Here is a 23,946-nt window from a genome sequence, read left to right as displayed (position 1 = left end):
AAGATTGTATTTTGTATATAAAAATACTAACTGATTTGGTCACACATTATTTTAACAGAAGATTACCAAAGAAGTCATCTTCTACACCTGAAACTGGGACTCCCCTCTCAGCCACTCTATTATAAGAACAGCAAAGACCAGAGCTGCGTTAACCAAGTACTGTGTTGCAGACAAGTTTCATCGAGAAAGAAATGGTTAATTCCAAGCGTTGCAATCACCCCCTCAACTCTATTTTTCCACCTTGTATATTTGAAAGGAATAGGGCAACAGATCAACAGAGATAACTTAAGCAGGATTACTGGGGAATTAGCCAATTTACTCAATGAATTGTCCCATATCCACAGCAAGGACTACTAGACTCCTGGACAACCTTACTTGATTCTGCTGTGAGAATCTTCGCTTCAGCTGGATGATTCCTAGTTCCTCTCCCCCTCTCATCCTCCTTCCCCAGCAGTTTAGATTCTGCTAAAGGAAAAAGTTCTTGACAGGAAGTTCAAAACTTAAAGACAGGTCACTGAAATAAAGAACCAACTACTTCCACAAGTATGAACTCCTATAGGATTGGGGTAATTTTTATTGAACTCTCAGATGATCAATTGCAAAGCACAGCAATAAAATCCAGAACTGGAACATTTAGTAACAGCCTGAAATGTAGCATTGATTTTTACTGTCATAAGGGTTTGACATGCAGTTTTTGCAGGACACTTAAAGCTTTAAAAATTCCTTTTAATCACTGTAATTGCCCATTCCCTCCCCAATACACACTTACATTCTAAATTGCAGTGACTTCCTGATTTCTGAGAAGTAAGGCACTACAGTGTTCTTTCAGAGTAGTTACAGATGATCATAGCAGATGCTTCCCTCTGAGATCTGAAGTTCAAGATTGTCCATAGAAGAAAATGCAACTGGTGACTGAAGATGTATATCCAGTGATGAATAACTATCACCACTGTTACGAAAACAGCCACTGCATTCTAGATGATCTACTGTCACACTCGAGACAAAGCCTTCAGTGCACAGAGAAGGGCTAACATAGTTCATCCTCTCACCTAGAGAAACTGTCTGCTCTATTCTGGAAAATCTCATTAAAGCTCCCCTGTTCAAGCTAGGGGACAGACTTTAAATGCAGTCTCTAACAATCAGTATGTTCTTATGGCTGCGGACAAGGCACTGGATGAAGACCTCTGCATTTATAATTTTGGAATAGGAGTTGCAGCCACTGCAATGCTTTCAATTGCACATTCATCAATGCCACGGCGGATTCTGAAGTAACCATCTTCTCCCCATGAGGTGCCCCAGCTGTTCTTCACAATCCAGAACTTCTCACTGCTTTTTGGGTCTGTACCATAGCCCACCAGCAAGACAGCATGATTGGTCAATTCAAAAGGATTGAAGTCATCCTGCAGCCCAGTGTGATGGTATATCCCCTCTTTATAAAGCATGAAATCACTATAAACCTCAAAGGCAACAGCCATTGGCCCATGCAGAACAAGCTCAAGTTTCATCAGGGCTTCATTGCAGCCACCATAGAAACCACCGACATAGTGGTACTCAGAAGTGTAGTAGTGGTAACAGCTGCGCTTGAAAGTGCATGGAGAATCTTGAGCTGTGTAAGGGAAGCAGTCCTCTTCCACCACACCAAAGTCTTGGACATATTTTCCAGCAATGAGGTATGGGAAGCCACCATCACAACCTAAATGAAAAAAATATCTTCTTATGCCCTTGGAGAGTTATTTGAGGTGGGAGACCCTCCTACTCAAGTCTTTCAGAATACTTTTAGATACAGTATTGAACACAAACCACAGTGACCCAGATAACCCTAATATTCCAGTTAGCTATAGCTAGCTTTCTGAAACACACAAAACAAAATTCACATCACTGGGAGCTATATTGGGAACACCAATGGATGGACCACCTTCTCATCCAATTGCTCCTGACACTCCTCATCAGTAACAGCAGTTAGTTACCGGCAGTAAAAAGACCTGTTCTAACAAAAGTGCTGTCCTTTGGAAAGCTTTAGTCATTGCTTTTGCTCATCTCCTCCTCCCCATACACTCCTCCTTCCTCTGAATATGCTTTTGGGAGGATATTCGCTTCCACTCTTTCTAGGCATGCATTGCAATTTAGCTATATTTTTAGCCCTATTCCTTAGATATTCCCTATGTCCCAGGTAGATCTACCTAAAATCCAACAACATCCTGAGCATGAGGCCATCTGCTCCTGGTTCAATCCCATACCTACAGTAAGGTGGGCTGACAACTCTGGAATATTTTCTGCAATCTTTCAAAAAAAGAAGTACTATAATGTATAGCCTGACGGATACTTTACGAAAAAACTAAATCGTGGGTGATGGTGAAGGCATAGAAGTTTTTTTATATAGTCTCCTTCTGCAGCATTATCGTCACTGAAAGTTATCTTTGTATACACCAGTGTACTTACCCTGAGAATACTGGCTGCAAGACACAACCTGCTGAGGACTAAAGATCGGTTTCTGAGTGTTGTTTGTGAGGATACGTATTCTTGCTTCCAGCATGCCCATAGAGGAAAATGCATAACAGCTGCCACACGAACCTGAAGAAAAAGGAACCACAAAGAGCAGTCAGCAACATAAAGGCAAGTCACCTGCATTCCAGTACAACTATTGCTAGAGTCCACTGAAAAGAGTCAAAACCTACCAGGCAGTGATCAGAAGTTAAACACTGATACAGCAAAAACTTTAAATATACATTTCGCTTTCAAGCATGCAATTCAAAAAACACAGTTCCAACAACTTTTGAAGGAACACTGAGCTTATTCAAGAATAAGAGACAATATATTGCTCTTCAGTGTTTTCCAGTAGTATCATTTAAGAGCTATGCTATTCCTTCAGAATGAACCTACAGGGACCACATTAGCAGGGTTGAGGAGGCTCACAACCTACTGCCTCAGACTATAACCCTTCATGGAACACAAAAAGGGGCAATGAACTATTTTAAGTGAATGTTGACAATATTGTTCTAGATTATTTCAACCTATCAATGGATTTAATGCTGTTATTTCCAATTGAAAAAATATTCCACCTCTAGATCTACTCCTAAAATAACTGACTTTTGAGAGTCTAGTGGTATAAAAAGCAGGTTTGATACAGTGGATTCATCCCAGCTCCCCTTACTTCCCAAAGGCATGTAACTTTTACACTGGCTTTTTAAAGGCACCTTAATTTCCCTTCTGTTTCCTGGCAGAAAGTTAAGCCTCCTTAACTTTTGCATCAAAATTCAGTATTGCTTCTAGTTTTAGGCCTCTTCATTCCCTAGGAGCTTCCTGTAACACATTAAAAACCTTTAGAAGTGGAATGACAGGCATCACAGGGAAGGACATTTACTTGGATGAGGTCCTATTTTATCTGCTGATTGTCACCAAGGTGCCTGATTTCCTTTTGTTTCCTGACAGTAGGAAAGTCAAGTATTGCAGAGCTATGAAAAGGAGGGAGGCTTGAGGAACAAAACAAAATACTTTCTCCTGAACTGTGTGGGTATATAAAAGCAGAGCTGTTACAAAAGCAACTTTGTGAAATTGCACCTTCACTCAGTTAGACCTACGTCTGAAGAGAAGGAGCAAAATCAGCTTGAACATGAATGGTCTTTGCCCAGCGGGGCAATCTGAAGCAGTGAGAGGTGCCTCCCACTCATTGTACAGTCACAGCATTCGAGATGGGCCATGCTGCAGAACACTTTGTTGCATTTTGTGTGCAAAAATGTAAACAATACAATTAACGCAACCATTTCAGTCTTAAGTCTGTTGGGATGATTGCTACATTTATTTCCTGCTACCACTGTGGTATTTGTGAGGCCCATAGCATGACAACATCACTGTATCAGCAGACAGCAAACACAGCTGTTAAAGTAGCTGCTTTTCTGAGGCTTCCCACAAATTTTCTTTCAGAGTCAACTAAAGCTTTAGCCACATCTGATTCCACTCACTGTAAAGGGCTGTCACATTATGAGGAGTAAGGAGGAGACAGAGCACACCTAGTAAAGAATCAGCTGACCAGGCTTTTGATCTGCAGACCAGGTTTGATCTGCAGAAAAAGCTTGCAGAAAGAAGTCAGCAAGAAATTGAAACTGCACTCGAAGGCTAACAAAATCTGTAGGTTCCTCTGTTCTCCCCTCAGTAAAGTTGATCACAAGCAACAACAGGGCTATCTTCAAAGGCGTCTCTTGGCTCAAAGATGCCATTACTGCTCTATAAACCTGAGAACTCAGTATTTCCTAAAGTCAAGAAAGTAAAGGTTAACAGGGATGCCAACATGCTGGCAGTAAATATTACAGTTCAAGACAACTGCAGTTGCATGAAGCCTGCCGTGTCTCAAGGTATTCTACAGAGAATGCACATTTCCCTTTTAATTCTTGTCCACTTCAGATGCTGTATTTTTTCTCCTTAGGTAAAGAGCAGTGACTCCACAAGCACATGATATCTGGAAGCCATGATCTTTTAATTCATACAATTCTTCCTACATGTGCCAGACAACTGGCATCTTACTGCTTGCAGCCTTCTCCCCTGTGGCATTTTCTAATTAGTCATCTAATAATCTTAATGATATACAACTAAGACTTTTTAACACCATCATTTTAATGAAGCATTGATATGCAGTGCCTCAGAAAATCATAAAAGCTACCATAAGCAAGACTTAATTTGTGTGTCAGCACTACTTTGCACAAGGTCATCTTTTGGAGGTTTTGTTCTGTGTTTTTTTTTGTTTTTTTTTTTTCTTTTTGAAAGCCTGAAAGCTAAAATTCTCATTTAATGGAGCAGAATGCATATTCCACAGAAATTTAACATATTTAGCATGGATTCTGAGATTCCAGGAGAAGTGTAGGTAGCTTTATTATTGGAAGCAACAGACTAGTTCTTATTTAGAGAAATGCTGAAGCAACACAATGGAGAAAGTGTAAGTTTGGGACCAAGTGTTCAACTGTTTGAAAGGTAAAAGAGCCCCGGGATATTCACAGTTCACACCAGGAAAAAGTACAGGACTCACACCTAAATAGGACTGTATCATTTCGTGTTGCCATCTTTCAGTGATGCAGTGTGTCAGCTTGTGAGCTAGAACTCCCATAAACTTTCCTATGTTTCTTCTGCTGCCAGGAGTCCAGCAGGCATAATTTGGCAGAAGAACTAAGCCATAAATGAGGGATCAGTGACTCAAGTGATTCCCTCCCCATCACACTAATATTATGTTTCCTTCCCCACAAAGTTGCAACCACATACCTACCAGTAGATGCAAATTTATTTGGAAATGATGGATCAGAGAAGGGACACATTAACCAAGTCCACTCCTGGCCTCCAGTCTGTAACTGCCTAATTCAGGTATCTCACACCACAGCACTATAAAAGCACTCTCTGTAGAATAAACATATACCAGAACAGTATCCTTTTAAGTCTACTTTGAGATAAATACTTGCCTATCACAGGGGCAAAGAAAAAAAAATAGTTTTTACAAGTATTCTATATTTATCAGCGTCCACACTTCTCATAGTGACTGACACCTCCTCTTGCAACTAGCCATTTAACTAACTCCTAAAGTTATCGGGGTGATAAGATTTAGAGGCAGTATAAACAATTTTCATGGGTTTATTCATTAAAGCTGCATGATAATTTTCCATCAGCAGGAAGCAGGGAAAGAATTAATGTACATCAGTTCTGTCAGCATGCAGAAAACCATGACTGAGACTATTTGGACAAAACTTGACAGCTGTCTTTATGAAGGGCACTGTGGTAATTGGCTTTCACTCCAGCAAAAGAAATTGCTGTTTGGGTAAGTCAGTACCACCTTCTATTTCGGCACAGTGTTGTCAGCCAGGACTCCCATCCAGTTTCCATAGTAAAGGTACAATCTGTCAACTGCAAGACACTAGACAAAACCTTCTTGTTAACAGCAAATTACGAAGTGCACCAAAGGAGCTCAAGAGCATTTCATTCAGAGTTTTGATTATTTTTTTTTTACCTTGATTCCGAACAGGGCTGACATAATTGATACCATTCACGTTTCTCCAGTCCCAGGATTCAGGCAAGCCTGAAACTTTTTTGAGTAACTCAGGTGTTAGAGGAGCAGGCTTTGGTCTAAAGAGGAGGAAATGCTTCTGAGTCACGTATCACACTCTAGGCAAGGAAACAATCATGTAACACTCAGTTGTCATCATCTGGCTTCTACTAGTTGCACTTACTTCACACTAAGCAATTTGAAATAGGCTCCATCTAAGCTGAGTGGGTGTCAATCTCAATAGTTTCAGCAGGATGCAAGACCTACTCAAATCCCTCCCTGAGGGATCTATATTATGAACTTACATTATGAACTATCCATAAGCTGGTGAGGTCAATTACTTCTGAACCAATCTGAAGTGCTGAGGTAACTCTCAGCGACTGTAGCAACACAGCTCTGCAACAGCTATTTTACACCTCTGCCATCAAAAGGTGTGCAGAGTATTTGACTGCAGAAGGCACCTCGCCTTGGCAGCACGCACTGGCAGCAACTACAGACTGTTTAATTGCAGACACAGACATGGCGTACATCAACACTTCAATAACCAGTCTCACTTGCCCTGGAGACTTCCCTGGAGCAAGTTTTTACTGTGACTATTAAAGTATTGAATGTTACTTGTCCTCATCTACCACTTGCAGCCAAGTGACGCTCATGTATCCGCAAGCCAAGAGCTTCCTGCATTCAGCTTTCATATAACCTGATGCTTGTCCCATCAGTCATGCCATCAAGTGCCATCCACAAACACCAAACACTGGAGTCTGTTCTGAAAGCATGACAGCACCAACAAAATACTGTCATAGCACTGCATGGTGCAACAGAGCTTCCAAATAGGTTACTGTATTTAAGACCGTCTACAAGGTGACTTCTGTCTATAGGATGAAACCATGATAATCTGTATGACACTCCTGTGCAAATCAGAAGTTTTATTGTACAGGCATGGCAAATAAAAGTAACAAAGGAATTCCCTCTGAAAAATCTTTATTATTCATGCTTAATAGCAGAATGCAGTTCACTACTTTTTAATTCCAATTACAAACTAGCAGAACCAGGAAGATGATCAAGCAGAAGCTCATGACTGGCAAGCAGCTGATGGGTAGACAGGAGAGTAAGATGACAAGTGAGACTGTCCTCACTTTTTCCCTGTACAAATGAATTCAGCAGCAAGTTACTGGGCAAGATTAAAGGGTAGATGACAGTATTTGTCTCAACTGCTTGAGACAACAGATGCTCAGAATAATCACTCAAATGAAGAAATATGTTGGCACTCCATGAAAATGAGCTGCAAGGCCCTGAAACTCGATTAAACATCTGAACTACAAGCCAAGACACAGCTAGGAATAGCCAGAACAAACACAAGCAGATTCTTTGCAGCAGTAGCGTTTACTGCAAAACAAAAGGCCTTAGTACCTTGGAGCTTTGTAATAGAGACCCCCAGCTCTTCTAGTTAGTTCTTCCAGGGCAAAGTGCTCATACTCCTTGTATCTTGTTGCTCTCCAGGACTTCTGGTGAGCATTGATAGCATTTACGAAGTCAAAGTTGTGCACATAACGTCTGCTTGAAAGTCTGCAAACAAAAGTAACCAAATAAAACAGTAATAAAAGGACTGGGATTGAAAAGTAAAGGTGTGCTCTAAACTGAATATGGAAAAGACTAACTCTGGAAGTGTCTTATGGTAGGTACTGATAAAGAAACATGGAATCACAGAATTGTTTTGGTTGGAAAAGACCTTTAAGATCACCTAGTCCAACCGCTAACCTAACACTGCCAACACCACCACTAAAACATGTCCCTAAGCACCACATCTACACATCTTTTAAATACCTCCAGGGATGGCGACTCCACCACTTCCCTGGGCAGCTGTTCCAATGCTTGATAACCCTTTCAGTGAAGAAATTTTTCCTGATATCCAATCTAAACCTCCCCTGGCACAACTTGAGGTCATTTCCTCTCATCCGGTCACTTGTTACCTGGGAAAAAACACCAACCCCCACCTCACTACAACCTCCTTTCAGGTAGTTGTAAAGAACGATAAGGTCTCCCCTGAGCCTCCTTTTCTCCAGACTAAACAACCCCACTTCCCTCAGCTGCTCCTCAGAAGACTTGTGCTCTAGGCCCTTCACCAGCTTCATTACCCTTCTTTGGACTTGCTCCAGCACCTCAATGTCTTTCTTGTAGTGAGGGGCCCAAAACTGAACACAGTATTAAAGGTGCAGCCTCACCAGTGCCGCGTACAGAGGGATGATCACTGCCCTTGTCCTGCTGGCCGCACTAGTTCTGATACAAGCCACGATGCTGTTGGCCTTCTTGGCCACCTGGGCACACTGCTGGCTCATATTCAGGTGGCTGTTGATCAAAACTTCCAGGTCCTTTTCCACCAGGCAGCTTTCCAGCCACTCTTCCCCCAGCCTGTAGCATTGCATGGGGTTGTTGTGCCCAAAGTGGAGGACCCGACACAGCCTTGCTGAACCTCAGATGTAATTACTGGATCAAGCCAAAGTTTCTGAAATTTGAGACAGACTAACTAGAAGGATATAATAATCTTCTTTAGACATGGCAGTTTTGTATCTGGGTGTCTTCATTTAGCCTGCACCCGGGGCTAAACAATAAGCAGTTGTTCTATCACCCAATGTCCTTTCCCCAACTGAGAAAGGGAACTGGGAAAAGGAGGGAGACTCATGCGTTAAAATTTAAACAGATTTAATAAAATACGGAAAACAATATCAATGCTAAGACACAAAATTATACTTAGCCCACAGAGTGGTGGCAAGTTCCTCCAGGGATCACAACCATTGAGAAGAGAGAAGAAGAAAGAGGGAGAGGAGAAGAAAACAGAGCAGAGAGTCCCACCCATCCCCAGCAAGCTTTCCCACTTGTAGTGAACCTGACATTAATGTTATAGAAGACACCTGTGGGCCAGCCTGAATCAGCTGCCCTGGATTACTGCTAATGGCCTTGATTACCATACCACAGCTGGCCATAAACTGTAACAGAAAATTGATTCTATAAATTTTATCCCCACAAAACCAGAACACTGGGCTTCAACACAGACTGAAGGAGAAAATGTGGGACGTGACAGACTCACCCTCCTCTGTTTTTGTGCATTCACATTTATTCCCAAAATTATCACTTGCATTAACTTTGCCCTCAGTAACAGAACTGGTCCATATGGTTTTAGCTGAAACCTGAAGCACAGTTACCAAACATTTTATTCAAGTAAAAGGTCACGTATCTGTTGCTTACCTTCCCCTGGGCTTCTGGAGTGGTAGCTCATTTACGTGAACATCGGAGGGAGATGATGAAATCTTCTGTCCACTGAAACAAGCCCAATTGTGGCCAAGCACATCATGTACCCATCCTGGTAGAGTCTCATTACAGTAGCTGGTTACATTCAAGCCTTCCTTTTTGTACTATAATGTGAAAAGGTTATGCTTGTATTGAGTAGATGCATTTGTTAGCATAGCAGTAGTCCCTACCCACCCAGCTGCTTCTTGACTGTGTTTCAGAGAAGTGGCCAAACCTATATTCCAGATCAACCAGCATCATGTTTGATTTCAAAAAAAAGAAGCATCAAAAAAAGGTTAAGCAGATGAAAAAAAATGATCTTCATCAAACTGCTGCACTTGCACTGCTTCTTGTAAGGCTTGTCCTCCATTGGTTCAGGTGGTTCCTGCTATAGTAATTCATGTAACATGCAACTCAAATCATGGGTTACAACAACTTAAAGGTATATCCCTTACAATCTCCACCCCTGGCCCCTTTGGACCAGACCATAGAGTTTAACATCACAATCAACTCCTCCCCTTGCCCAGGCTCCAGCTTGGACTTATCCACAGACTGCAATCCCTTAGAGGTGTGCCTGCTTCAAGTGGAGCCTTATCTATAAGCCAGTGTCTCTTCAGGGGTATACCTTGCTGCAGCATAGACCTATCCACAGCCACAGTCACTTTGAGGTGCACTTGTCTCAGTGTGGCCTTCTCCATGGGCCACAATGCTTTTAATTGAGAGCTACAGATGTAGAGAAGTGGCTGAGAAGCCTTTAAAAAACCCAATACTTACACTTCATTTCTACAAGCTAGTTAACTCCCTAGCGGGCCACACGCTAGAGCTAGGCAGCTTTCCAGCCACTCTTCCCCAAGCCTGTAGCAGTACGTGGGGTTGTTGTGCCCCAAGTGTAGGACCCTACACTTGGCCTTGTTGAATCTCATACAGTTGGCCTCGGCCCATCAATCCAGCCTCTTGCGATCCCTCTGCAAGTTCAGTTAGCACCAGTTGCGCTTCTATGCTTGAAATGCATGAAGTACTGTATTGGCTCGAATACTGCTGTTCATTTAGCCTGGCAACTCCATCCTCTCTGTTCAACGACAGAGTATGAGGAAAGTGTTAGAGGATCACAGCAGGTAAACCGGGATGCTTTATCTGCCCTGTCACCACAATGGGGTTTTAGCCACATAATCTAACTTTAGTGCAACATAAACAGAACTTGAAAGTTATGACGTATTTTCCTGACAAGCCTAAAGCCACAGTCATTGAAGGAGACATGCAAGGCTTTCTGTGTTATTGTTGCTCCGATACCTGTAAGCATTTTCAGAAGAGCAGAACTCTTTAAGCATGGTATGAGACCTACTTCAGAGTTTTATTTTCTTCCTAGTTATTACCTTATAACGACTGAAATAAAAATCAGTATTTTGAAAGCGGGGAATAACGATTTTGCCCTTCTGAAACAACTCATCATCATGAAATCTTTCTTCTGGAAACCACCACCACAAACTGCTCCATGAACCAAAAAATCATTCCAGAATCAAGCTGTAACTCCAGAACAGCGTTGACATTGGAAGGTTATTTCAGAGTGAAACAAGTAGTAAAAACAATGGCAAATTACTTCGTATGAAACATTAGTTCTGTACCTTCTTGCTGTAAAGCAAGGAACTGCCAGCAAAGATGATTCTTCCTTTCCATGAATTCCAAAGGGACTTTGTCTAATGACCTTCCACATTCTCAACAGTGATCAAGGCTAAGCAATATTATAGGAGATTGCTCTTATGCTTTCCTCTTGCTGCATTGCCAAGGAAGAAGGCCCTCGCCAATCAGCATTCTAGTCTACCCTATTTTTCTCCAAGCGCTTCTAGATTATGACCAACACTAAGCAAATAGAGTCTGGTATGTTTACGTTACTTTCAGGTGCAAATAGCAGGAGTATTTTAAACAATAAGCAATCATTTTACAAAAACCTCTGAAGCATGCATTGAGCAGAGTATATTACTTGTCCCCTGGAAGCTCTACAGTAGAAGACAATGGAATAGGTCCTAAAAGAGCATTAGCTGCATTTGATAGAAGAAATCACATTTTTAGTTTATACCAGGACTAGATATTTTCTATTTCTATTTCATATGTAATGCTATATTTACTGGATTAAAAGTAAACAGATACACATATCTAAATATGTCACAAGGTCAAGCAGTTCATAAGGAACCACTTCTTCCCCTCAAGTCCCCACTGACAATTGTGAAATAACAGTTTTGTGGATAAGACAGTATTGTAAGTTGTTGTCTAAGTCAACTAGCATTTACTAAGTGCTGTGGTATTTCGTCGTGCTTCTTGGCCATTTTTCTTGCATCTTGGTAATCCATTGTTTCCTTTACAGCAGCAAAATTATAGAGAGGATAACTGAATGGGCTCTTAATCCTCTCTATAGTATTTAGGGAAAGAAGCCTTTAATTTAAGCATGTCTTGCTGATGGAATCCCTACTACTGAACAATGAACCAAACAAGCTTGCTATTTCTCAATACCAAAAGCAACTGCAAAACTAGCAATTAATCCATTTGCCTACAAAGGGATAAGACACATTCACGACCATGAAATGCAAGCTATTGCGCATTGCTACTGCTCAGGTGTATATTTCACTTATTTTGTTTTGAGCAGTAAGTTGCATCAGGTGACCTCCAGAAGTTCCTTCCAGCCTAAGTTATTCTATAACACAGTTTTGGTATATTGTTTAAGAGTACTCTTGCAAATCAATGCATTTACATTTTCATAAGCACACAGTAATACACAAGGTCAGTGCTTATCAGTCACTTGACTTAGTGCTCATCTTCCAGGGACGTATTTCACAAGGTATAGATAGCAGCAGTAGAGCCTTCAGCGACTCTCAACTGTCTTCAAATTGGTGCCTCACAGCTCCATTTACATTCCAGAGCAGGCCACTCACTGCTTCTATGATTAAATTTCTCACATTCAAGAATTAGTTTGATAATCAACACTTGTTTCAACTGCTCCCCATACTGGCTTGTAAAGCAATTCTACATTTCAGTGTAAGATAGCAGCCTAAGGATTCCCAGTCCACTAGTTCAACTATATTTCTCCTCAGATGAGTCCGCCAAGGCCAGCAATGACTGCCGAGTTCCACCTGCCAGAGGCGACACCTCCAGCCTGATTTCATGGACAATATTACAACACACAGTGCTCCACTGTCTTTTGAGGCAGGCATTCCCACTGTAGGGAAGCTTGAAACTTCTCAGGCAGGGACATGTCTGCAGAGTAATTCTGCCCAGTTAGAGTACCCTTCAGTGTCTGTAGTTTTTGTTTTATCACCTGCCAAACCTATGACAAGGGCACATCATGGCAATTCAGCATAACTACGTTATACAGGTGAGAGAATGTCAGTCAGGTATTTCTCTCTCACATTTTGCGTTTGCTCAGGTATAAGACCCTGTCTTATGCAGAAGCATTCTTAGTTTAAAAATTTACAGTTACAAGAGTGCACTATTTTATTTATATCATTTTATTTATAGTAGCTTATACAGTGCCACATTTTGGATTTGTGATGAAAACAGTGTTGATAACAGACAGATGTTTTAGTTTTTACCAAGCAGTGCTTACATAGCATCAAGGCCTCATCTACTCCTCAGACAGCCCCGCCAACGAGTAGGCTGGGTGTGCACGAAAAGTTCAGAGGGGACACAGCTAGGACAGGTGACCCCAAATGATGAAAGGAATATCCCATACCATGTAACATCATGCTCAGTAATAAAAGCTGGGGGAAGAAGGAGAAAAGAGGGACATTCAGAATTATGGCATTTGCCTTCTTAAGTAACAATTATGTGTAATGAAGCCCTGCTTTACTGGAAATTGCTAAACACCTGCCTGTTGGTGGGAAGTAGTGAACGAATTCCTTATTTTGCTTTGCTTGCATACGCAGCTTTTGCTTTACCTATTAAGCTGTCTTTATCTCAACCCACGAGTTTCTGCACTTCTACCCTTTCGATTCTCTCCTCCATCCCACTGTTGGGGTAGCAAGCAAGTGGCTGTGTGGGGCTTAGCTGCTTACTGGGGTTAACCCACACAGAGCATGTGAACAAATTCACAATTAGTCTTGTAAAACAACAACCTACACTGCCCTTTCCCTTAAGTGAGCTCCAATCAGCATGGAGGAAGTTGCAGGTAAGTCAGAGCCTCCTACATCATTTCTATTCAATAAGGATTAGGGTTCTCCTGGAAGAGTGGATCACACACTTCTGTTAACATCTGAAAGTACTGACTTGAAAATAGCTGCTGTGAAATAAACCATCTGCAATGGCTCCAAGAAAGACAATTTAAAACAAAAGTCATTTCTTCACCCTCCTTACTACTAGGCAAAATTCAGACATTTTATGCTTGGACAAGGCCTGGGCGTTCAACTATCTGCTCATCCGAAGCCACACACAAGATCATGCTTCCTGAAACAACCAAGAAACATGTTCACTGCTCCTGCTGAGGGCTGCACTCACCATCCAAGATGTTTTGTGCAGCAAGATTGCTGTCTCCCAGGTAGCAAAGTCATCCTGCAGAGATTGCTTCAAGCCACCCTCCAGATTCTTAATGCCACTCATCAGGACAGCAGCAGAGTCCTCCTTAGCAAGTGAGTTTTCTCCTGCCTACCAGCACTGTTTTCAGCTTGATCTTAAGTCATTAACAGGGACTGGAGATAACAGCATTATTCCAAAAGAACAATTATAGGCAGCAGGAAGGTTCTTTAGATGTTAAAGTAGTATCCTGGAATAAAATTTAAAAATCCTAGAAATCCTCCAGCAAAGAAAGCAGAGGGCCTTTCTAAAGTTTTCATGCATTTGAGAACATCTTTAAAGAAAGATAAAAGCAATGATACTTGCTATTTCACTTGGGTCCAAGGTGTCAGGAACAAAATTGAAAAAAAAAAATTTTCCAGGCCACTGGGAGAGTTAACTTAATGAAGGTCTTCAACTGCCTTAAGCATGCCCAGAAGGGAAAGCAGCAGCATCTAGAATAGATTTTTTTCAGATAATGTCCAGTGTGGAATATAAACACTTCTTCCCTTCCTCTGCTCCCTACCCAGCCACTGATAACTGTTTCCTTACATTACAAAAAAAGTCCTACGTCTGGTAATCCAGGTAAACCTTAGAGCCAAAGATAACCAGGGGTTCCAACTGCCCCACCATGGCACTCAGGGAACTAAGAGAAGCCTAACTACAGGCCATTTCAGCAACAGTAAGTGATGCAGAACACACCAAGTTAACTCACCTTAAAAAATGCGAACCACTTGTAGCCATTTATCACAATTTCAAAGCCTTGATTGTAAATCAAAGTGAAGAAACCATAGTTGCCCAGACTATCCTGAGCCACATCTAACTTCTGAAGATTCACAACCACCTCTCTTTCCACAGGCCCTACAAGAAATACAAACATTATTGCATTATTGCTTGGAAGAGATAAAAATAAAAAATTAGTACAAAGAATGCTGTAACATTTATTTTATCCCAAAAAGATGCTAAAATACACTTGTTGAGTAGTCTGCAAAAAGGCACCAAGCAAACACACTTCAGGGACTTCACTTACCTGTCAGTGGGTCTATACGCTCATTTTTTCCACTGCTAGACAGTATTTGCACATTTTATTGGCAACAGCAGCAGCACCAAACAGCTGTTACTGGGAAACATCAGCTTATTTAAACATAACTTGCTATACAGCTACACAGGACTCAGATGCTGTGTCACTCAGGCACTGTGCATGCAAGGACAAGTCTTCCCTGAAAACATCTGGGATGAGGCATCAGACACCCCACGCTCCTTCACACCAGTGTTCTGACTCCCTCCACCACTCACCTCACCTCCACTGCTCCCACTGCCACTTGCCTCATTTGATCAAAAAGCGATGATTTAGAAAAATGCAAAGTATCAACTATTTAAATTTTAATTAACACTGCCATACAATAATTATATAGTAACTCCCCACTAGTATTATCCCCTCAAAGGAAGCGATATTTCCATTTCTCCTGATGCGATCAGGCTCCCCAGGCAGCAAGCTCTCGCAGCCGGTGGCCTGCCAGGAGTTGTTAGGTGTCACCCAGAAGCAGAATCACACACTTTGCTGCTGGGAGCAGCTGCTTTCAGGACAGGCCAAGCTGAGAGGGAAGGCATCTGTGGGCTCTGGGGATGGAAGAAGTGAACCAGCGTGAGCCGGTGGTGCTTATGAAGAGGCCTAGTTGAGTCCAAATGGAAACAAAAAGACCAGCCCCAAAAAACTGAAGTGGAAGAATAACAGGGCTTCTCGCAGTGGTCACCCAGAGACAGATTAACGTGAGTGTTTCACACTCCTTAACTGAAATTAACCTTTTTCTGCCTTAAACCGGGCAGGGCACGCAAGCCGGTGGCACAGGTCCGACCCGCGGGTGCGGGGGCCGCTCCGGCCCTGACACGCAGCCGCTTCCCCGCCGCCGGTTTCGGTTCTAGGGCCTCACGGCACGGAGCTGTCCCCCCGCTTCCCCGCGCCACTCCTCCCTCAGGCTCACAGGGACATCCCCCCCCCACCGAGGCTGGGCCGACCCCGGGGCTCCGCGGGCCCCGGGGGAAGGGGAACGGGGCATGGCCGCCGCGGTCTCACCCGCATGGGAGCAGTTGCCGTGGCGGCCGCCGCTCCGCCAGACGCGGAGCTCCCAAGTGCCCAGCAGGTCTGCGAAGGAGCAGTTGGCCGGCGTGTCGGCCCGCACCGCCGCGGGCATTGCCGCCAGCAGCGCCAGCGCCGCGGCCCACAGCGTCCGCCCCGCCATGGAGCCGCTCCCGCCGCCCGCTGCCGCCGCCGCTGAAATGGGCCCGGCCGCCGCGGCCTCCCCGCCCCGCCGCCTCCCCGCCCCCGGGCCCGGGCCCGCCCCGGGACGACCACGCCGCGCCAGGAGGGCCGGGCCTCCGCGGTTGCCCCCGCGGCGGGGCCCGAGCCGGGCTGCAGAGCGTGGGGTGAAGGCCGAGGTGTGTCCGTGTGTCCATGTGTCTGTATGTCCCGCTCTGGCAGCGGTTGGACGTGCTGCCCGCTGTGGAAGCCCGTGTCGCCTCAGGGCGGTGACAAGGAGATTGGTCCTCACCCAGCTCGCAAGGACGTCCTCCTTCCCAAAGGGCGTCCTTGGAGCTGTTGGAGCGAGTCCAGAGAAGGGCCACGAAGATGATGAGAGGGCTGGAGCATCTCTCCTATGAAAACAGGCTGAGAGAGTTGGGGCTGTTCAGTCTGGAGAAGAGAAGGCTACGGGGAGACCTTCTAGCAGCCTTCCAGTACCTGAAGGGGGCCTACAGGAAAGCTGGAAAGGGGCTTTTTACAAGGGCATGGAGTGATAGGACGAGGGGGGAATGGTTTTAAACTGAAAGAGGGTAGATTTAGATTAGATATTAGGAAGAAATTCTTGACTGTGAGGGTGGTGAGACACTGGCACAGGTTGCCCAGAGAAGCTGTGGCTGCCCCCTCCCTGTCAGTGTTTAAGGCCAGGTTGAATGGGGCTTTGATCAACCTGGTCTAGTGGAAGGTGTCCCTGCCCATGGCAGGGGGGTTGGAACTAGATGATCTTTAAGGTCCCTTCCAATCCAAACCATTCTATGATTCTTCCCACAGGGTGTCCTTCCCAAAGGGCGTCCTCTCCTGCAAAGGGCACCCACCTCCCCAAAGGGCATCCTCCCCCACAAAGGGTGTCCTCCTCCCCGAAAGGCACCCCCACCCAAAAGATGTCCTTCTCTACAAAAGGAGTCCTCCTCCTCAAAGGGCATCATCTTCCCCAAAGTGCCTCCTCCCCAAAGGGTGCCCTTCTCCCCAGAGGTTGTTCTCCCCAAAGGACATCCTCCTACCCAAAGGGCATCCTCTTCATGAAAAGACATCCCCCACCCCAACAATATCCTTCATTCCAAAGGGAGTCCTCCTCCCCAAAGGGCATCGTCATTCCCAAAGCCAATTTACCTCCCCAAAGGGCACCCTCCTGCCCAGATCCCCTGCCCTGCTACCCAACCCAGGCCTCTGCACTCAGACAAGTCCCCTGCAGAGAGGGTCAGGCCAGCGGGCTTGGTCCCCGGTGCTTTTTCAGGCGAGCGCCTTGCAGCTGTGAAGGACCTCTTGTCCACCACGGGTTTTAGCAGCACAGGGTGACTCAGAGTTTCCGCAGCAGCTGCACGTCATGGCCAGGAAACTATGCAGTGCCCGTCCTGCATGGGGTGTGGACCCCGAAAACCTGCAACCACTTTGAGACCCTTTGTACACAGCAGCAGTCAGCAAGAAGTCCAGAAAATTCCCCCAGAGGTGGAAGCATTAGTGACATGCGAAATCTTGCACATCCAGCAACCAGACTCTTTGCAGAAGAGAAGTGTTGTCAAAGGGTAGAGATGTCTCCACTGAACCGTGAGCCTCTGAGTGCAGCCCAGTGCATGGCTGAGTGTGCAGGGAAGTGGTGCTTGTTCCACTATCTCTCCAGATTCAAAATGTACATGCTTTCACATCCTCAAAGCTATATATTGATTCTGCCCCTTTACTCCGCTCTTGTGAGACCCCACCTGGAGTACTGCATTCAGCTCTGGGGCCGCCAACATAAGAAGGACATGGAGCTGTTGGAGTGAGTCCAGAGGAGGCCACGAAGATGATGAGAGGGCTGGAGCACCTCTGCTATGAAAACAGGCTGAGAGAGTTGGGGCTGTTCAGTCTGGAGAAGAGAAGGCTACGGGGAGACCTTCTATCAGCCTTCCAGTACCTGAAGTGGGCCTACAGGAAAGTGGGAGAGGGGCTTTTTACAAGGGCAAGTAGTGACAGGATGAGGGGGAATGGTTTTAAACTGAAAGAGGGTAGATTTAGATGAGATCTTAGGAAGAAATTCTTGACTGTGAGGGTGGTGAGACACTGGCACAGGTTGCCCAGAGAAGCTGTGGCTGCCCCCTCCCTGTCAGTGTTTAAGGCCAGGTTGGATGGGGCTTTGAGCAACCTGGTCTAGTGGAAGGTGTCCCTGCCCGTGGCAGGGGGGTTGGAACTAGATGATCTTTAAGGTCCCTTCCAACCCAAATCATTCTATGATTCTATGATATATGCAATTAAGAAGGCTAAAAGACTTGCCAATGAGTAAATATACCCTTGTTTAAAAAAAAAAAAAGGGTTATCTAAAAAGTAATACCTTTCAGGGGAACAATAAATGCATACAGTACTGTGTTGGCTGTGAAAAAGATGCACTAGCTTAACTGTGGATGTAAATTTAAAATAATTTTGTTAAACTGGTATACATCTCCATGTAGATACTCTTATTACTGATTTCAACAGTTCAGCTTTAACTCACTTATGAGCTAAACTAGTTTTACACTAGAAGTTTCCTAATTTTTTTTTTGTTGATTTAAATCAGGAGATTAGGAATTACATCAGTAAATTTTAACTGCTTTAAGTAATATGTTATTTCATGACCTTCACTTTGCTTTTATGCCATCTTCTCAACCTTTTGGGGAAGGATTAATTTGTCATTTTGTTGCTGATTCTTAGAACAAGCAGCTAATAGATGCTCTTACTCAGGCCAACAAAGATAAATACATATTGCACTTGTTTTGGGACAGTCTTTTAAGGATCCTGAAGCACCAACTTGGTAGGAAAAGCAAAATTTCCTCCCTGTTACAGACAAGAAAACAAATGCTGTTTCGCTTCACTAAGACTGTGTTGTCCAGTAGTGTTGTTATGGGCATTAAAAAAAAGAGCTCGAGGGGTTTTTATTCCCCAGAGGCAGCTGTGTTTTGCTGGTCTTTCCAGATGAGTGCATGTGCCTTGCTGTTCCTCATCGAGCCTGTCTAATGAGATGTGGCTATACAGCATCATCCTGTCTTTCCTTTCTTCACCAAGGAGATTTTTTTTTTAGCTCCACATTTTCCAAAAGCAACCCAAAAGTTCCCAGTGACCTTAGGAAAATGTCTGTGTCATGGTTCTTCATGTTTTATATGCAGGAGCAGAAAAGGTCCATGGTATTTTCATCTTGTTCCTGTGACGTTGGCTGGGTGATCCTGCCTCTTTGCGTTTGTACTCTGCTTTGAACCTCAAATTTCAGTTTCAATTTGTAGCTACAGCAGGCTGTCATTGCACAAAAACATATGGGTTTCTCTTTAATTGCCTTGGAGTCACAACAGATTATCTCAAATAAGGTGTATTTTACGTAATGGGGTTGTAAAATTGTCGCTGAGACCAGGCAGAGGTGGTTTAAGTTCAGTCTGGCCTGTTGAGTTCACTTCGATTCTGCTCTTGAGCTGTAGTTTGTTTTGCCTGTTTGAGCAAGGTAAAAACTCCCTGTGCCTTGTCTCCAACAGTAGTTCTGAGTTAACTACTTCCATGGAAAAAAACCTCCCTGTCTCACAAGCGCTGACATACCTGGGTTTCTCAGTGAACTACAGCCTTAATCTCACTATGTGTGTGAGACACATGGGACATTTTCTGTGTTTGGTGACGGACTTGCCCTTTATCGTTACTCTTGGGTAGGGTGTTACCTGCTCTCTTGAAGCCAAAATGTTATCAAATCTCTTATAAGACTGTGTTTTAACAGTGTTTTACAAAATTCCTCAGACTGAGAGCAAAGTCACCCAAGGAGGAGCCAAGTCAATGTGGTGGTTTGTTGTCCCCAAGGGCAGTGGTTGGGCTGGTAATCTCCTGATAGCTATAGTATGCACTGGTTTCTTTTGTAAGGTAATTGAAGTCACTATGATGGAGGAGGGAAAAGCCCTCAAAAATAAACAGACAAAATCCTCCAGAAAGTGAATAGCTTTTTGCTCGGTTTTTGAGTTGAATCAGCAAAGGACCCAGTGCTCACCAGAGCTAGCTCAGGAATTGGCACAGCCAGCAGCAATTGTGTGGGGAAAACCAGAGATTTTCCTTCAATGACAAGAGATGTGAAGATTAGCTTTTGAATGCTTATAATCAGAGTTTTGGCAAATAATGCCAAATAAAGCGTTTATTTCTAGCCTGTCCCAATCCTGGCCACTTTGACCTGTCACAAGTAGAAGTGTTGTGTGACTATGATGAAGTGATATGAGGAAATGATCTGGCTGAAAATAATCTCGGGAGCAAAAACCCCGGGGGTGGTTGTTATTCAGTCAGGTCAGTTCCCCAGCCTGGGAGCTAACCATGACCTGAGTGGTAATGAGCCATCCACAGCTTTAAAGGAGACAACACAAAGATTATGTGCCTGGAGTGCTTCACAAAATGCTAATTTTATGGAAAACTGAACTGAAAAAAGGATCCTTGTGCACAAAAGCTATACACTTGTTTCAGGTGTAACCGTCTAATAAAAGAAAATCTCCTTACAAACCCTGCTGCACTTTTATTGGTGTATCATCACCCCTACTGCTGATGAAGCTGTTAGCACAGTATAATGGAACTAATTTTAAAAAGTACAGAATATAAGCATAACTGAGGACTGACTTTTCCTTTGCTGTTTTGGAAAGGTGCAAGAATATGAGCATTTTTATGGTCCTGTGTAGGCTCTGAAATTAACTCCTTGCTGAGACAGTTGTTGCTGTTCTGCCGATGACTCTCTGCGAGAACAGTATCCTATTTGCATGCCTTTAAAAAGTGAAGAGTTGTACTCAAAGATTTATTTTTCAGAGCATTAATTCATACATGATCATTATCTCACTATAAAATTTTACCTTTTTTTTTTAGTGCAGGGTACTTAAGCCATCTTAGCACTATATGCTTTTGTGCATGATTGAACTCATCCTGTTTACTTTGGAGGTTGTTAGGAGGAGGGAGGCTAATATGTTTTCATTGGTTGCACCTATAAACTTGGGGTTTTTTAAGGGAAGACACTTGCTATATGGAAGAATTCAAACAGTTGCTAGCAGTTATGGGAATTAATTTTGTGAACAGAATGAGCAGCACTGTTTCTCGAGTGTGTGTGTATAGCTTGATGTACAGCACTTTGCCTAGGAGGTCTAAATTCACAACTGAAGCTTCTAGCTGTTTGGGAAAGAACTACTGTTTTTCAGAAAGCTTGTTTTGTTTTTTTTTTTTTAGGGGGAGGGTATTAATAATTAATTCTAATGCGGGAATTAATTAATGAAAGAGACAAAAGAAATGTGGAAGAATTCTGTTTAAATTATTCTTTTTAGAAACAGCCAGTGTGTTTCCTCAACTTCTTTCAGTGTTATTTTAAGATTTTCTTTATTGTCTCTAGTGGTCAAAAAGGTGGTTTTCTAAAGTGCTACCACTGTCCATAGCCTAAATAATAATAATAATCATAGCAATAATAAATAGTATTAGGGTGGGATTTAATCACAGTCTCACGCCTGTTGTTTTAGTGATCTGGTGGATTCTCTGACTGAGAGCATCATTCCTCCCAGCTATGCTAACACACCTCTGTGGTGCAGCACTGTGAAATGCACTGGGAAAATGATACAGCTGAATAAAAAACTGCAAAAAAAAAGGGGGGGAAGAAAGCGGAATGGGAGGATATCTTTATTTCATATCAATTCGCCGAGTTGGGCCTTAACACCTCTCCAAACCAGTTGTATTGGTCCACGTGGAAGACGACCTTGCAGAAGCACAGAGCTAGGAACAGCTGGAGCCAGGGGGAAAGAAACCCTGGCCATGGCAATTGCTGCTGAAGCACCCAAATTGTAGAAGGATGTCGATGGAGGCTGACCTTTCCTACAGCACACTGCAAGGTCAGATATGATAGTGGAATCCGATCCCACAAGTCACCTTTCAGTTAGTTTGCCTGGCTTTTGTCCACTGATGACTTAATTTTTTCTGCAAACTTTTTCTGAAAGATGATACGCAGAATGCTTGACTGTATAGCCTGTGTGTACGTGTGCGTGTGTACAAATATGAATCTCTTGTTCCTGGAAAAACATGTCTTAATTTAAATGGTGTTGAATTTGCACTACTATTTAGAAAATTAGGAGATTTGGGTGGAGGCTTCCTGGAAACTATTACTTTGGTTATCATAATGACTATGAAAATAACAATGCTAATTGCATGTTGATTGAGACACTATTAAAATATCCAACTAATGTTCCAGTTAGGGCAGAATAACAGGAAATATTGCTGTAATTAAAAGCAACATGAAAAACCCATTATCTTCAAAACTGCCGGGAGCTCAGTAAGTTTTAGTATAGAGAAACTCAACTTTAAAACCTTCTTTTTCTTTAGGTATTTAAATCTGCAGAATATTACAGTATCAAGGAATCAAGGAGGTGCCAGTTGGATGATTGGGTCCAGTTTGATGTAGCCACTCCCAGAAAGAGATATCTGAGCTGCTGAGAGTGCAGAAACGTCTCCCCAGAGCACATCCAGCTGGTACTGGAAGACATAAGCTGGTACTGAGTGGACAGTCACCTCTTGAAGAGCCCTCCAGTTGTGTGATTCAATGAAAGAAGGTGAAGAACATCATAAAATTAAAATGACCTTCTCAGAGTTGCCTCCACTGAAGGGAAATGCCATTTTACAGAACCATCACATCTCTCATACAAACAGCTTTTCTGTCCGAGTGCTTGGTACATATGAGCATTTCAATCTTCAAAGGGTAAAGGATTTTACAAATCTGAAATAATTAATTATCTACACAACCCCGTAGGTAAATACTGTTATTTTTACTGTTAAGAACTGGGGGAAAAAAAAGACAGAGAAGTTAATCTAGTGTCCTGCAAGTTCATGTTACAATACGTGGGTCAGGTGGGAAATTGGATGGCCATGAAAAGTAGAATCCTGATAGCAATACAACTGTATCATGTTGAAATAAAACTATAAAAAAACCTCCAAGAAAATCCGTTATATGTAGGCTTTCCAGTCAACTTTCAAATAGGTAACCAGTTAAAATGATAACTCATTTCCCTTTCCTGGTGTTTGTTTGCAGTTTGATGTTCTGCTTTAGCTGGTATAATTGCAGGCTGCTAATGCAAAGAACGGTCCTGCTCTGCCTCTTGCTTCCTTCCTCTTCCGCCAGGCCCAGCAGGTGCTTTTGTGGCATCAAAGCCAGAGATCGTGCAGCTGCAGGTGAGCAAGGTGATCAGACAAACAACCTAACATCCCCTCCCAAAAAAGGAGTAATTTTCCATTGCATCAGCTCACTGAACCACTCACTGAACCTGTGTCTAGATGGTCGCTGGGTCTGATGTAAGGCAGGAGAGAGGCAAGCAGGAGCTGGAGGAGGGGAACAGTAGCATCTCTTTTTCACGACAGTCACAGCAGTGGATTTGTTGCAGTGCTAAACTGCACTCTGTAATAGGACTAATTAACTAATCATCTAACCCACTTCTCCCAGGCTTCCTGCACATTTTCTTATTGTGAGGCGCAAGTCAGTAGTTTGCTAAAAGCACTGGTTCACACAGGGGTCTGCCTGTTCCAGACAAAAAGATCATCCATTCAATGCTGTTCTGAGGTGGGGTTTATGTCCCAGCTCTGAAGGGGTGCTCCGCTGCCCATTGCGAAACCAAATCAGTTTTGTGCCATGGAGTTGGGGGCTGCCTCAATCACAGGGATGCAAAGTTTGATCACAGCCCACAGGTCCTCTGTGCATGCCCCCGTGTGACTACGGGGAGCTTGAATCATCCAGGAGGCTGATACTGGTTCTTGCCCTGCCTGGGTGAGCTCCTGCAGAAATTGGTGACAAAGACATGTTCAGTGCAGCAAGGGGTGCTACAGTCTGTGGAACACA

At 43.5% G+C, this 23,946-nt stretch overlaps 1 protein-coding gene across 1 annotated transcript; it reads right to left on the bottom strand.

The window, feature by feature from the left end:
- Nucleotides 1–544: 544 nt before the first annotated feature.
- CTSC (cathepsin C) lies at nucleotides 545–16,097 on the bottom strand. Its single transcript, XM_068422442.1, has 7 exons — nucleotides 15,912–16,097; nucleotides 14,553–14,698; nucleotides 9,260–9,426; nucleotides 7,427–7,582; nucleotides 5,984–6,099; nucleotides 2,440–2,571; nucleotides 545–1,693 (listed from the first exon to the last, which is right to left on the bottom strand). Exons 1-7 carry the CDS (start codon nucleotides 16,075–16,077, stop codon nucleotides 1,191–1,193), a joined length of 1,386 nt encoding a protein of 461 aa, XP_068278543.1. The 5' UTR covers nucleotides 16,078–16,097; the 3' UTR covers nucleotides 545–1,190.
- Nucleotides 16,098–23,946: the final 7,849 nt, after the last annotated feature.

The sequence above is a fragment of the Nyctibius grandis genome, chromosome 2 (genome assembly GCF_013368605.1).
Source record: "Nyctibius grandis isolate bNycGra1 chromosome 2, bNycGra1.pri, whole genome shotgun sequence".
In the NCBI taxonomy this organism is placed as follows: domain Eukaryota; kingdom Metazoa; phylum Chordata; class Aves; order Nyctibiiformes; family Nyctibiidae; genus Nyctibius; species Nyctibius grandis.
The sequence above is the reverse complement of the archived record's forward strand: the minus strand, read 5'-3'. Positions and strand labels throughout refer to the sequence as shown.